The 14,343-nt window shown below is 39.1% G+C and overlaps 2 protein-coding genes across 4 annotated transcripts in view; one reads left to right on the top strand and one right to left on the bottom strand.

Annotated features, from left to right (window-relative positions):
* The window catches only part of Lrba (LPS responsive beige-like anchor protein), a 561,905-nt gene that overhangs the window by 235,560 nt on the left and 312,002 nt on the right, over positions 1-14,343 (bottom strand). For all 3 annotated transcript variants that reach the window (XM_059265566.1, XM_059265567.1, XM_059265565.1), the window contains exon 39: positions 12,643-12,779. In XM_059265566.1, coding sequence (XP_059121549.1) covers positions 12,643-12,779 — 137 coding nt within the window. The remainder of the gene's footprint in view (positions 1-12,642; positions 12,780-14,343) is intronic.
* Mab21l2 (mab-21 like 2) lies at positions 7,654-8,733 on the top strand. Its single transcript, XM_059265568.1, has one exon. It carries the CDS (start codon positions 7,654-7,656, stop codon positions 8,731-8,733), a length of 1,080 nt encoding a protein of 359 aa, XP_059121551.1.

The raw sequence follows: 14,343 nt of genomic DNA, 5'->3' as shown, positions 1-14,343 counted from the left end.
CTCGCTGATGATTAACTATGCATCTGGTAGCCTTGCAGGTCCTCTGTGTGCACCTAGCTGATAGCAAAGTGAAAGGGCATGGACAGTGTCTGCTCCCAGCAAGCAAATCACTTAGAAACAGTCAGAGGCACAGATCAAAGATTTTCAACTTTATCTACACTGATTTAAAAACCTACTAACTTGGATTTTGTCTACAGACAAAACAAGTTAAAAAATAAGAGGATGACTCTTTAGGGTCTGAAGATAACAAGAGAAGATAGAAAGGGAAAATTCAGAGAAGAAACAGAGGGCAGAACTTGATATTCACAGGCCAAAGCAGCTGTTTTTTATCCTCACTGTATTTCAGAAGGTTGTAGGAAAAAAAGTTTTGATTTCTTGGATCATCAAGTATTATTTCTACTACACAGATGTCTTAGGACTTTCTGTTGCTTCTTAACCACTACAAGAAATCAGAGAAACCACCTTCTCTGCATATAACTTTTACTCTAACTTAAAACATCTGAAGAAAGATTAGGACTTTAACATTTTAATTAAAAGTAGCACATTCATTAAAAATGTTCTGCTGTCTCAGGGGGATATTATTTCAAGTCAGTTACTATCAATATACCACAGATGGAGTATTGTACGGATTGTGCAATAAAGTGTATAAACTGGCTAGTTTTCTTAAAGTGTAATAAAAACGTACTCCTATGATGTGCTTATCTGGTAATTTCAAACATGGGTCCTCAAAAATATCACATATGGCCTGAGAACAATATGGAGCAAACTTTGAAGTCTTATATTTTAATCTCTTTCATTAATGTCTGCTACTAAGCATAAGAGACAACAGAAATAGAATAACAGCACCAAGATTTCGAGAAATATATATTACTATATACAATGTACTAAAGTTGTATTACTTTCATAAACATCACACTTTTGAGCCATAAAATCCTGATTTCTTTACCAATAAATTCAGTATTGACTAATTCTGGTTTACTGACCATCTTATGCAAGTGACATTAAATCCCAGGTAAATGTTGTTCCTTAGGAAGAAGAGACCCAAATAGCAATCCATGTATTATATGCTCAGCCCTTAATAGTTAAGACTTGGATCTGCTACTTGAATCCTCTCCTCTGAGATTATAGTGAAAACCAGAAGTTATTAAAGCCAAAGCTATTTGGCAGGTAAATTTTAATATTTTACTTACAGTACATTAATAAGTTTAAATTGCTTGAAATTTTTATTTAAATAAGAAAAGGAAGAAGGTAGTAACAGAAAGAAACTTATCCAATTTTTCAGAACAAATGCTTACGTATGGGAATAAAAGAATGAAATAACCAAAGAATGTGTACCTTTAAAATGAGAAGAAGCTAATGATTTCTTGGTAATGGCCAAAACCATATATAACATAGATGAGACTACGTAAAGTTCAAGTACTTGCTAAGTTTGCTTGTGTTCATGCTTTATACTCTCCAGCCCTCCTATAATGGTGCTTACCTTTCAGTCAGGCTACAGGCGATTTTCATTCGCCAAGCAGAAGTTTCCTACTTTATTTAGTCTTGTATTATCTCGGTGAAATCAAATTATGTATAGTTTAAGGTGGTACTCATTTGAACAGTTACTGTTCAACTTGGGAGAAAAACTTAACATATATATTATATTATCCACTTCTCATCTTACTAAATGATGCCGGAGTTATAAATGGACTAGTTTAATTTGTGCAAATACAACAGTAATATAAACAGTAATATAGGAGGTAATTTAAAAAACTCGGTATGTCCACCAAACAATTCCTATGACAAGTTCATAAAACTGTGTTTTCCAGTATCATTCGACAGGTTTGCTGTGCAAAGTCAAGACTATCACTTTACCTGACATAACATTATCTTCAGTTCAAACTATTTAAATGTGAACAATACCCTTGGGTTACCAATCAAAGAGATGCGAGGGTTTTCTGTTGCTTTGAAGCTATTTTGTAAAACAGAATGAAGTATTTTAACAGCATGCTTGACCATTTAAAATACTTAATAGACAACAAAAATGAAGTATTCAAGGAAAATATTCAATTACTGGTTATTACAAATTAATTCCAGAATAATAAATATCAATACCTTAGAAACATTCTGTAGAAAACTTCAGAGTTTTGGAAAATCACATCAGTGATTGGCAGAGAATGACAGATAATAGTAAAGAAAACTGTAGTATATAGTATACTATCCATAATTGTTACAATTTCTTGCATATATTTAAATTCAGTTACTTATACAAAATTCCATCAAAACCAGCACACTAACAAACCATGTTTGGGTAATTTCCTTTCTTTCCAGCTTTTACTAATAGTTTAAAGAATAGTTTTTATTTCCAAAATTATATTTTGACCACAATATTAGAAATTTGTTTTCTAAAAGTCAAGTATTTTTTTTATAACAACGTCAATTAATTCAATATCTAAAGACTAAAACTCTAGTCACTACATAGATACTAGATTTGTGAAAGTTAGATCAGGGGCTAAGAATATATACAGGCAAAAACTGAGTCCTTTGCATTCTGAAAAGTATAAGTACTTCAGAGACTTTTTAAAAGAGAATAATTTAATTATTTCTTGAATGTTTCTAAAATGTTTATAGGAAGTAAAGACCTTTCTTATAAAATCTGTGTATTCCCTGTAAAGATTGTTAGACTCCTCTATACTATTTTTATACACCATAAAATAGATACCTTTTAAATCTCACTAATCTGATAAAGTAAAAACTGCACTGAAGTTTAATCCAGTAAACATATCTCTAAGGAAAGATCAGCACAGAACAAAACAGTTTAGGGATTCTGTGCTCAGTGCAAACGTAAACAGGATTATGACTGTCAGGCACACAGAAGCTCTGGCTTCTGAGAAAACCGTGGACTGCTGCATCAGTCCTCCCCAGCCACACACCCCTGCAGCAGCAGCCGGCTTCTTCCTGGCCATGCAGGGCTGTATGAAGATGACAAGCAAAGGGCATTCGCTTGCTTTTTTCTCCCAGACTGTTTTCCCCTAAATGGAAGACAGGGTTCTTTTTCAAAGCACTTAAGTGGGTCTAAGTCAATGTTAACAGAAAATATAACTGAATTCTCTAGGCAAGAAAGTTTTATAATTGGGTTATTTACTACTTTTCAAGAAAACTTTGAAAAAAATCCAAGTTCAATATTGTTTAGGATAAAATACTATCACTTAAGACTTTAGCCTAACTGCCTATTATTTTTCAACTAGAAGAATTTTCAGCTTAAGTACTCTGTAGGCTCACCTCCTGATTTTAGCACTGTTCTCCATACCATATCCTGATTCCAATTTTAACTGTTAAAAAAATCCCTCAGATTTAAATACAGCAACCTTCTTTCAAATAACCTGTAGGTAACTTTTTAATTTCCAAGTTAGTGCTCACAATGGTTTCGATGAAGGAGGATATACAATTAATCACTACAAGTTTATTTAATTATGATTAAGTAAAACCAGGATACAAAGAGAAGTAATCTGGCTGATTTCTGGACCTTAAACATTCACATATTGCAAAAAACTAGTAGAATGATTGCTCTACCCAGACTCAATTTTTAAAGGACCAGGAACCAATGTTTTAAACGTGTACATATTTTAGTTTATAGTTACTAAAAGCATGCCCACCTCAGTACATTTCTAGATGTTCCGATTGTAGTGACAGACAATGTTATGCCCAGAGAAGTCTGAAGGTTCTGCATTACCTACAGTCCAAAGGGGGAGAAACCACCCTCCATGTCCTCCTTCCTTTTAGTAGTGTCTTGCAGCTAGCTAGCCCAACACCAGTTCTGGGCAGAAGCATGCTGATACTGGCACTGCCTAAACCAAACAAACAAGATGTTTAACAGTCAAATAAAATGTCCTGCAGTCTCCCTAATGAATTTGTCAAGGACCATCAGATTTCGCTCCCCCTCCTTTGCCTCATTAACTCAAGTATGATGAGACGGATTATAACAAGAGAATACAGATCAATCGGTCTGAAGACTTGAAGTGGCTTTTAGCCTCTAGAGTTTCTTTCTCTCTCAGTCTTCTTAATAGAACATCGTATCTTCTGCAGAAGGAGCTGCCACTTCGTTTTAATACATCATCAAGGAGCTGCTGATGGACTTCTATACCAACATACATAAAAGCGGAGGTGACAGGGGCTCTTCAATTATATCCTCCTCAGATACCGTTTCCCCCTTCAATTATTCAACCAGGGAGAAGAGCCGCAAACAGCAGAAGCTGCTCTCCACCAAGGCAGTGGAGAGAGGCAGGGGGAGGGGGCAGTGTTTGCTGGAAGTGTTTAAGTTTATTGCTGGAATGATGTTTCTAATTAGCACCACAGCGATAAATTAAAGTCGCCTTTGTTTAACTGATTTATTATTTACTAGAGCATCTACCTTAGACAGGGTAAATTGGTAATGAATTGTTTTTAAATCAAAACATTTGTAACGTTTTATCATTCTTCGCCTCTAGGTAGAGAGAGGTGGAGAAACCGTGGACAAGGGTGCATGATGTGAGGAAGCTTGCTCAGGGTGGAAGAGGTGAATGCAGCGGCGCGCCTGTCCTGTAGCTCCAAGACTTGGCAGGCAGCGCTGGGACCGCCGGCACCAAGGACTTGTACTGGCTCTCACGGGCATCTCTGGCCACGTGCATGCTGCAGACCTAGCCCCTGGAGGATGTGGGGGAACTCTGCACCTGGGCCTTGCCATCAGTCTCCGCCCAGTGCTGCCTTGTTCCAAGCTTCTCCCTATGGTCCCACACCCCATGAGCGCAGCCCTCTGGCCAGTAACACCTCCAGGGCCCGGACTGCAGAATGCGCTGGTTATCGATGTGAGCTTGGTCCAGCAGCAGCAGCTTTTCCTGACCGACCAGCGGGAAAGCTGCAGCCAGCTGCCCAGTATTCCATCATTCCTAGGAACTCCTCGGAAACTGCTGTCCCAGAGGCTCGCTGATGCTTACTTTGCAAGGTTCTTCCCAACACCTTGCTACTGAAGACAGTCCCTAAGCAATAAATCCCGCTTGGTTTTAAAAAGAAAAGGCCAAATACTCTTTAGAAAGGAGCTTTAGCAACAAGGGGAGGCCAGCCAAGTCTCAAGCCATCCGGACACACCAAAGACTAAGAATGAACGAAAGGGTAGCGATTCATCCGGACACACCAAAGACTAAGAATGAACGAAAGGGTAGCGATTCAAATGTCTCACGCCAAGTAGAAAAGAAATTAGCTTTCCCGTTAGCAAATGAATGCAGGTTCTGGTTGGGTTTCAAAAATGCAAGTCAAGTTTTCCTACAGGGTTTTACAAAAGCTACACACTGGATTTTGCACACACACACAAAAGCTACAGGTTTTATTTACCCCCACATATAACTCACATCTGAAATATGATCAGCCAAGCCAAACTAAAAATAGTCCTAACTACCTGAGTGTATTAAAAAGACTGAGAGTCCTGACATCTTAAATCCAAAGATCACCTTGCTAAAGCCCTTACTCTTCCAAAAGTCCTACAAGGCATCAGCCGCACAGCTTGTTAAGGATAATACATATTCTAAAGAACACATGAGTTTCGGTGGGATGCCAGCGGAGGAGGAAGGCCATCTGGGTAATCAATAACAGGACAGTTATAGATTTTTGTCCCCGTCAAGTCCTTTAAAAGCAAGAGTCAATTATGAAAATAACATGACTTTAAATCAGAAGCTGCACTGCCTGAGAATACATTCAAAAGTAAAGTCATAGTATTAAAATAGTAAGAAAACTTGAATTCAGGTTCAATTTTCTTTTCCTTCATTTCGATGTAATCCAAAACGATTTTAGTAGCTTATTTTAACCAGCAAGTATAACCTAGTGATGTGTACCACACATAATTTACATTGTTTCTCAGAACTCAGGTATTTTCTCTCTTGTTATCTGTTACTTCCTGTAACAGTAAAATAATGGCCCAAAATATCCGAATCTAAATTATGAAATCATGATCAAACAACCTATTTGGACTAGTTTTTGTACTGTTCTGTTTTTTCAACATCATATGGAAATTACTAACCAGAGATTTATGGTTATAAACCCTCATCATATACACAGCAGTTGCTCTGGCTCCTGGCAACAATAGGGTAGGAGGAAAAAGAAGGAAAACTTTACTAGAGGAAAAAAAGAAAAAATAGATATCAAAATGTAAGTCCTTTCCCGAGCTCCCCTTCCTGCTCCCATCTGCCTTCCAGCCAAAGACAGTTTGTTAGAGTCTGCACCTTGTGCAGAGTGGTCAGAAAATTAAAAACAAAAGTGAGCCTCGCTGGAACCACTACTCCTCTCCAGCCCTTGCTCCAGCCATACCAGAGCAGAACCCCTTCTACAAAGAATCTCCTCTTCTTCATGGCAACTGGTAAGAAAAGAGGCTAAAGAAGATAGGACTATAAAGTGAGTGAGAGCATTTGACTTCTATCTTGTCCTATTTTCTTAACAACCCCCCCCCCCCCATCAAGTGCAGTGTGGTGGCGGCCAGGGTTCCAAGCTTGTCTTCTCTCTCTCTTTCTCTCGGATTGGCTAAAGCACTGACAGCTTGCATAGGGATTGTAGGAACTGAAGCTCCACCCCCTCACGATGGCCCACAGACCATTCATAAACTAAGAGAGAGAGAGAGAGAGAGAGAGAGAGAGAGAGAGAGAGAGAGAGAGAGAGAGAGAGAGAGAGAGGTGGGGGGGGCAGGTATCAGAGGACAGGAGGGAGAAGTGGAGTCTGCACAAGCAACCCAGAGGAGAGGAAAAACCCGGACTCCTTAGAACTGCACACCAGATACAACGTAAGCAGGGACTTAGTCACACTAAAATAGATTTTGCGAGGGCCAAAAGTACAAATAACGAGGCAGAAATGAATATCAAACAACTTGCAGCGGTTTGCACCTAGAGAGAGGCAGGAAGAACTCCCCCACAAACAAACCAACTCAATCCAAACAACGCCTCCAGTAGGAAACCAGGAAAACTGCGGCGACACAAGCCCTGAGAAGAAGGAGACCAGCAGGCTGAGACCGCGGGGCGTCTGCAAACCTCAGAGTGCACAGCGGCCTGAGCTGTACTTCACTGCTCTCCAGGCATTAATTACATCCTTCACTTTCCTTTTGGGGGAGGGTAAGGAAGGCATCACCTACGCTGAGTGAAGGCGTCCTACCAGCGAGGGAGAAGTTTAAGAATGAACGATTGAATGTTTTGCTCTTATTTTAAAATTTTCTTTGGCACTTATAAGACTTCATTTCCAGATATCTGGGCAACCGTGGCTGCTGCGGACATCTAAGCCTAATCTCTTGGTAACCTAATTTTTTTTTTTTTTTTTGTTTCTTACCATCTAATCCATTTTCTCCCGCACAAGAAGTTCGTCTTTATTTATCTTTATTTCACTTATCAAAAGACAGCGAAAAAGTGCCAGCTAGTACTTTAAAAAAATATTCTTTCTAATTTTCTGCGGAAGAAAGGAAAAAAGATTTCCAAAGAGGGAAAAGAAAAGGCCAGCCGGCTATATCACCAGCCGGTCAGCCCAGGTGGAAAGCAAGAGTGAAATTGGGGCTTCAGGGGGAACGCACCGCCTTTCCACAGCCGCAGGGCCACCACCAGTGTGTGAGCCTTGGATCCCTCAACGTATTGCGAGACGCCGGTGTACAGCCCGGACCTGTGCCCCAACATGATCGCCGCTCAGGCCAAGCTGGTTTACCAGCTCAATAAATACTACACCGAGCGCTGCCAGGCGCGCAAGGCTGCAATCGCCAAGACCATCCGAGAGGTCTGCAAGGTAGTGTCGGATGTGCTAAAGGAAGTGGAGGTGCAGGAGCCGCGTTTCATCAGCTCTCTAAGCGAGATCGACGCCCGCTACGAGGGGCTGGAGGTCATCTCACCCACCGAGTTCGAGGTGGTGCTCTACCTCAACCAGATGGGCGTCTTCAACTTCGTGGACGACGGATCTCTGCCGGGCTGTGCGGTGCTCAAACTAAGCGACGGGCGGAAGCGGAGCATGTCTCTCTGGGTCGAGTTCATCACAGCTTCTGGCTATCTCTCTGCGCGCAAGATCCGCTCGCGTTTCCAGACACTGGTCGCCCAGGCGGTGGACAAGTGCAGCTACCGGGACGTGGTCAAGATGATCGCCGACACCAGTGAGGTCAAGTTGCGCATCAGAGAGCGCTACGTGGTGCAAATCACTCCAGCGTTCAAGTGCACCGGGATCTGGCCTCGCAGCGCGGCACAGTGGCCTATGCCCCACATCCCCTGGCCCGGCCCCAATCGCGTGGCGGAGGTCAAGGCCGAAGGGTTCAACTTGCTCTCCAAGGAGTGCTACTCGCTGACTGGCAAGCAGAGCTCGGCAGAAAGCGACGCCTGGGTGCTGCAGTTCGGTGAGGCGGAGAACCGCTTGCTGATGGGAGGCTGTAGAAACAAGTGCCTCTCGGTGCTGAAGACGCTGCGGGACCGCCACCTGGAGCTGCCGGGCCAGCCGCTCAATAACTACCACATGAAGACGCTGCTGCTGTACGAGTGCGAGAAACACCCGAGGGAAACGGACTGGGACGAGGCTTGCCTGGGCGACCGCCTGAATGGCATCCTGCTGCAGCTCATCTCCTGCCTGCAGTGCCGCCGCTGCCCTCACTACTTTTTGCCCAACCTCGACCTCTTCCAGGGCAAGCCCCACTCGGCCCTGGAGAGCGCTGCCAAGCAGACCTGGAGGTTGGCCAGGGAAATCCTCACCAATCCCAAAAGCTTAGACAAACTATAGAGTGCTGCGGATTGTGTGAAAAGCAACACAGATGGTCATGCTCTCAGAACACACACACGCAGCAACAGCAAAAATTCTAAACACAAACTTTTATGGAAATCACCTGAAAGAACCGGAGTGGGTGGAAGACCTCCTTAATTAAGAAGCAAACAAAAGAGGGCAAGCCGACCAAACAAATTTACATTCTTGCACAAAAGTGATCGTTTCCTTCCAAACAATGTGAATTTAAAGATCACACAAAAGAAGCAATCGGGCTTTGCCACAACAAAATGAAACCCAAGGTACATTTTTCAAATCCATGTATAGTAGCTTCCCTCTTTCCCTTCTTTACACCCTCCTTGTTATGGGTTGCCTGAGTGATTGTCACCAAGTGAAAAAAGTTATTTAACTCTATGTGAAATTTCTTTTTACAAAGTTTTCCTGATGTGAAGTGTGTCTCAGTGCCAATGTCAATGTGCCCCTCCCTCCTTCTGCACCTCTAAACCTGGCCCTAAAATGTCTTGCTGAAACCAGTAAACTAGTAATAAAAATATTACTTTACATTGTAATTGGCTGCTTGTGGGTTGTTCTTGAATGAAGGCAGATGAGATCACTTTCTAACTTACAAGACGAGAGCTTGAGCTAAATTCAGGAAGCTTCCATTTGAACTTTGATTTGCAAAGTTTAAAATACAGCATATTCTGGAGAATTAATTGTACAAATTTCCACCAAAATCCTTGGTAAAAAGTAAAATAAGAATTTTACTCAATATAACATATATTTGTTCTGTAGATTTTAACAGTAATCTTATGCAATACTTAGAAAACAGAACAACATATTTTTATCCTAAAGTACAAAATAATAAAAAAGCCTTTTTAAAACTTTCCACATTATAAATTAGGGTATTTTTTTTATGCTGTAAGTTCTTAAATATCCAGTGCAAAAGTTTTTGGATTGCTTTTAAATAATGAAGTCATTTCATGTTTTCCCTTCAACCATTTGTTCTCTTCAAGTTTCAAATAGTAAAAATAAATAAATGAAATTAGCAAGTAAATCAACTTCACCAAAAACAAATGAATAGGTTGCTGAAATATTCCTCTCCCTTAGCAACTGGTAATATGAACAATTCAGATTTATATACTACTTTGGTTTTTTAATGATTTGATAGTTAATGCAATATATGATCATTTTAATAACATTTAAATAATTATTTGAATCTACTTATATATAAAGAAGGTCTTAATACTATTTAATGACTTAAAAATTACTCCACAAATTTAGAAATAAACAAAGTACCTTCCTTATCCTGTTTTTCTCAGGTACTAATCCCAGACTCATTTCAATGTTTCAACTCTAATAAAGATTTCTTTTATATGCAATAACTGTTTGGAACACAAAATAATTAGTAGGTTTGTTTGCTTTATGTCCAAAGGACATGTACCTTCCATTAGCTTTGATAATGTGAGGTACAAGTACAGAATATGTTAAATACTACTTCTGATATTAAAATTTTATTCTTTAAATTAGTCTATTTTTTAATGTTTTACAAAAAAATCTATAAATGAAAGATGTAGAAGAAAATATTCTAAAAAGCGATTTTCTGAAGAGAAGTTTGGGTGGGGGAGGGTACGTGGTGCTAAGAATAGGGGGACTAAGATTACTGAACCCTAGGAAGCTCCTGGGCTCTGAAGCCCCAGGTCACTTGACAGAAGAGGCATGAGCTGTATGCTGGCTGCCCTGGGAAAAACAATTCTGTGTCAAAACACAAGCTCAGGCCCTACCTACTCTGAAATTAGCTTTGCCCTTTCAATGCACATACTACTTTGTGTGTGTGTGTGTGTGTGTGTGTGTGTGTGTGTGTGTGTGTGTTTGCGTGTGTGTGTGTGTGTGCGCGTGTGTGGTGTTCCTGTAAATACAAACAAACTCATTAATTCAGTGCACTCACTAATTATTTTTAAATAATAAAACAGTTTATCCTCTGAGGAAAATGGTCTGAATTTTGAGAACATTTTCAAAGGAAACAAAAGCTACTTAGAGGTACACTTAGGGTACTGTATTTCATTTAAAAGGTTAAAATGCTGTCTTAAAATGATATTTTCACTCAAAAAAACTATTTCTAGCATGAAACAGCACTTCTTCCAACTAGTTTACAAAAAAGTTATTAAGTCTTGACAATAGAAAAATAATACTCCCCAATTAACTATTCTTCCTTCCTTATTTAATGCAAGTTACACAAGGGTTTTAATGTTAAAAATGTTGTGGTCAAGAAAGTGTTAGTATTTACAATACAAAACTATCTGTTAGCATCAATGTCTATACAAAATCTGTCAGTAATTGGCTGAAGTACTTTCAAATATGAACTGCCAGGAATTTTGGTGTCTGGAGAACAGGGAGGTTGCAGTACAAGACAAATTTCATGATTAGGCCAAAGTATCTTATATTTTACAAGCAACAGAGAAAGAAACCTAATTTAATTATGCTACATAAAGAAGAGAAAAATCTTAAAAGCTACAGCTTCCCGTAAAAAAGCAAATAACTTTAAAGAACCTGATCTCAAAGGCCGACAAAGGTTTTAATTTTAAAAACAATTTTTAAAACCCCATTGATCAGATTTCAGACTTTAAACTATGTTTGTTCCAAGAGCATACTAAAATATTCTGAGTTAAATCTCAGTCTCCCTTAATTTTGAAGACATCAGGAATCAAAGAGCTTAAGTAATTTTGGTAAGCTTTTCATAATGAAATGATAACATTTTCAGATAATTCAGCATGAGACAAGTACAAAACATTTCTAGGTGATAAAATTTCAGAATTCAAGTTTTCTGTACACTAGATTAGCTGAATTATCTAACTCCAAGCAACAAGGTCTATCATAGCCTTCTTGTCACACAGTCCAGCAAGTCCTGCCTGAATACAGGCAGCGCTATGGAAACAAAGTACTTGAAGCAAACATGTATAAGACAAGACCTGATTTGTCTGTAGAGCTCAACAAAATTATAACATTTTTTTCTCAGGAGCTTTTTAGAAATACTTTCAAATCATGAAGATTTAACAATTCCACATGACTCCAAAACCACAGAGGCTACCAATAAACTAAGAATGTGTGTACAGTGTGTGTATATACACACAATAAGCCAGTGTGTATAGTATGTGTATATACACACAATAAGCCAGTGAAATTAATTCTCTCATTTTAAACCACTACTCTTTCTACAGGTCACTTATTTGGTTCATTTTTCAATAAATTGTTTCCTCTCAGAACAAATTCTACTATTCACTTTCATTAAATCAATGTTATTTTGGCTTTATGACTGTGTTAAAAAACAGAAATGTTTCTAAGTAAAATAAAATTGCCATGGTCTGAAAAGTAATCAAAATACCTTCGAAAGGGGAAATTACATTTTCATTTAAGAATAGGAAATTATGCAGTGCCTTGTAAAAGCTACCACAGGTAATGGGAAACAGAGGTATCCCACTCTGGTAGAATATGCTCGCATGTACCAAAGAAAAGTAAGCCATGGAGACAAAGCAAGGGTAATGATATATTGGTATTATATCCAGAAAATATATGGGCTAAACAAAACAATTCTACTCTCAAGCTCACTGAATTTTTGGTGTTTAATTCACGCTGAACCCTTTGAGGCAGAATATATTTATGAACAATGTTCCCTGAGGTCTCTTCCCTCAAAGAACTAATGATAAATGCAATTAAGTGGAAATTGTTTTTGAATTTAAATGAACTTCAATAATCTAACTAGATGGTAAAAGAGTCTTAAGCTAAAAATGATAACTGCCTTGTAGTAAGCAGAGGCAATTCAGCAAGAGTTCTGAACTAAGCTTGTGAGATTTTTATCAAAACCAATCTTACTTACTAGAACACACTATCCCATAATAAGAAAAATTAAACCCCCTTCCCTCTTCATCTTCTCACCTTCGGATCAATTTTCTTGAAGTTGGGATCCTCTTCATCCACCTCAAAATACAGTTCAGAGGAGGTGACAGAGAGAGTGCCTTTTACTACAACAGAGGGGGCCACAAGCTGAGCTGGTGTGCTCAGGCTAACAGGACCTGCCAAGAGAAAAAGAAGCCACATGAGTTGGAACGACATTTTTCAAAACTTAAATTTGTTCAGGAATAATATTTAATTTATAAAAATTCTTATTTCTAGGTACAGCATTGCTGACTTCTATATTTCTATATTATGTCCATACAAAAGCTATCTCTGAAGATATAAAGTCTGAATTCTCATACTGTAAGATTTATAACAGGCAGTTAACAATAATGGTAAACTGAGAAGCAATTATCTTACAGAGAGTGTGTAAAATGTTGGTCTAATCTCTAGGTAAGAGGGAGGCTTAAATAAGTACATCCACGTTCCATTTAGAAAGGCAGCCTCAGGCTACCAACAACATGGAATAACAACCAGGAGCAAGGAGGCCTCAATAGGCTCCCAAGGCCAGAGGTGACTTTAGAGCTTGACTGAGGCATGGATACAAAGAGGACTAGCTTTATGAGTGAAGTGTTTGGAAATCCTCTGATAAACCATCTTCTCTGAAAAAGATTCTGTACCAGTTTCATACAAAACCTTTTCCATGGCAACTTTCCCCGCATATAGACTGATAAAAATATTTCTTCTCAAAGTGTCCTTTCCACTGTTAAATATTGCTCAGTGCCTCCAAATCTAATATTAGTGTAGTCCAGGGACTCTGGGAGTAAACAGCTGGAGGGTGGGTTTCCAAGTGAATGAATTTTTATTGGAATAATCAAATCTCCACAGGGCTTATCAAAGAGACAAATCAGACTGCTACTGAAAACAATAGATGCACTATAGACAGAACAGCATAAGGTACCTTATAGCTAACCCTAAAATAAGGACTGAAAATAATTATATAAAACACACACACACACACACACACACACACACACACACACACACATTCGGAGATAGATTCAGAAAGAATTTGAAATCCTACAACAATTTCTCATTGTACAAGAAAACAGCCAAAGAGAAGACTGGCATTTTTAATTCTGAATTAATATAGTGCCTATAAACAAGGTGCACCTATTCAGGTGGTCAATGGGTGAATAAGTGTTTCAAAATCCAGATGAATTGACATTTCCATCGATTGCTTGAAGTGTGATGGTCCTTAATCTCACATCAATCTTAATGTGTGCCAGTAGGACAATAGAAGGGATGCTCTGCGGAGATCAGAGCAGGTTTTGCCCTCTATTCCCAATGTACAAATGCATTGTGTTTGCAGATGGGGAGCAGATAGCTTCAGAACAGCCATGATTTCCCAAAGCTCATCCCTGTAAATGGATGAAATAAGCAGCTATGTGTTCTTTTGCTGTCTCCTTTTGCCCTCTGTACATTAGCATGTAATCCTGAGAAGAAATAACATTTTTTCAATCATTCTCAGACATTCAATTACAGGGTAAGCAGACAGCTGCAGAAACTGGTGCAGCCTAGGTTCTACAGAAGACCCCTGACAATTTCCACTTCATTTCTAACCCATACCACTTTATTAGCGTGGATTACTTCTTAATCCCATTGCCATTGTCAAGATTATATAATTAAACTCCCTTTCACCTCTATTACTGTGAGAACATATCGTTAGTCATAAGAATAGGG

Source organism: Peromyscus eremicus, chromosome 6 (assembly GCF_949786415.1).
Source record: "Peromyscus eremicus chromosome 6, PerEre_H2_v1, whole genome shotgun sequence".
Lineage (NCBI taxonomy): Eukaryota > Metazoa > Chordata > Mammalia > Rodentia > Cricetidae > Peromyscus > Peromyscus eremicus.
The sequence above is the reverse complement of the archived record's forward strand: the minus strand, read 5'-3'. Positions and strand labels throughout refer to the sequence as shown.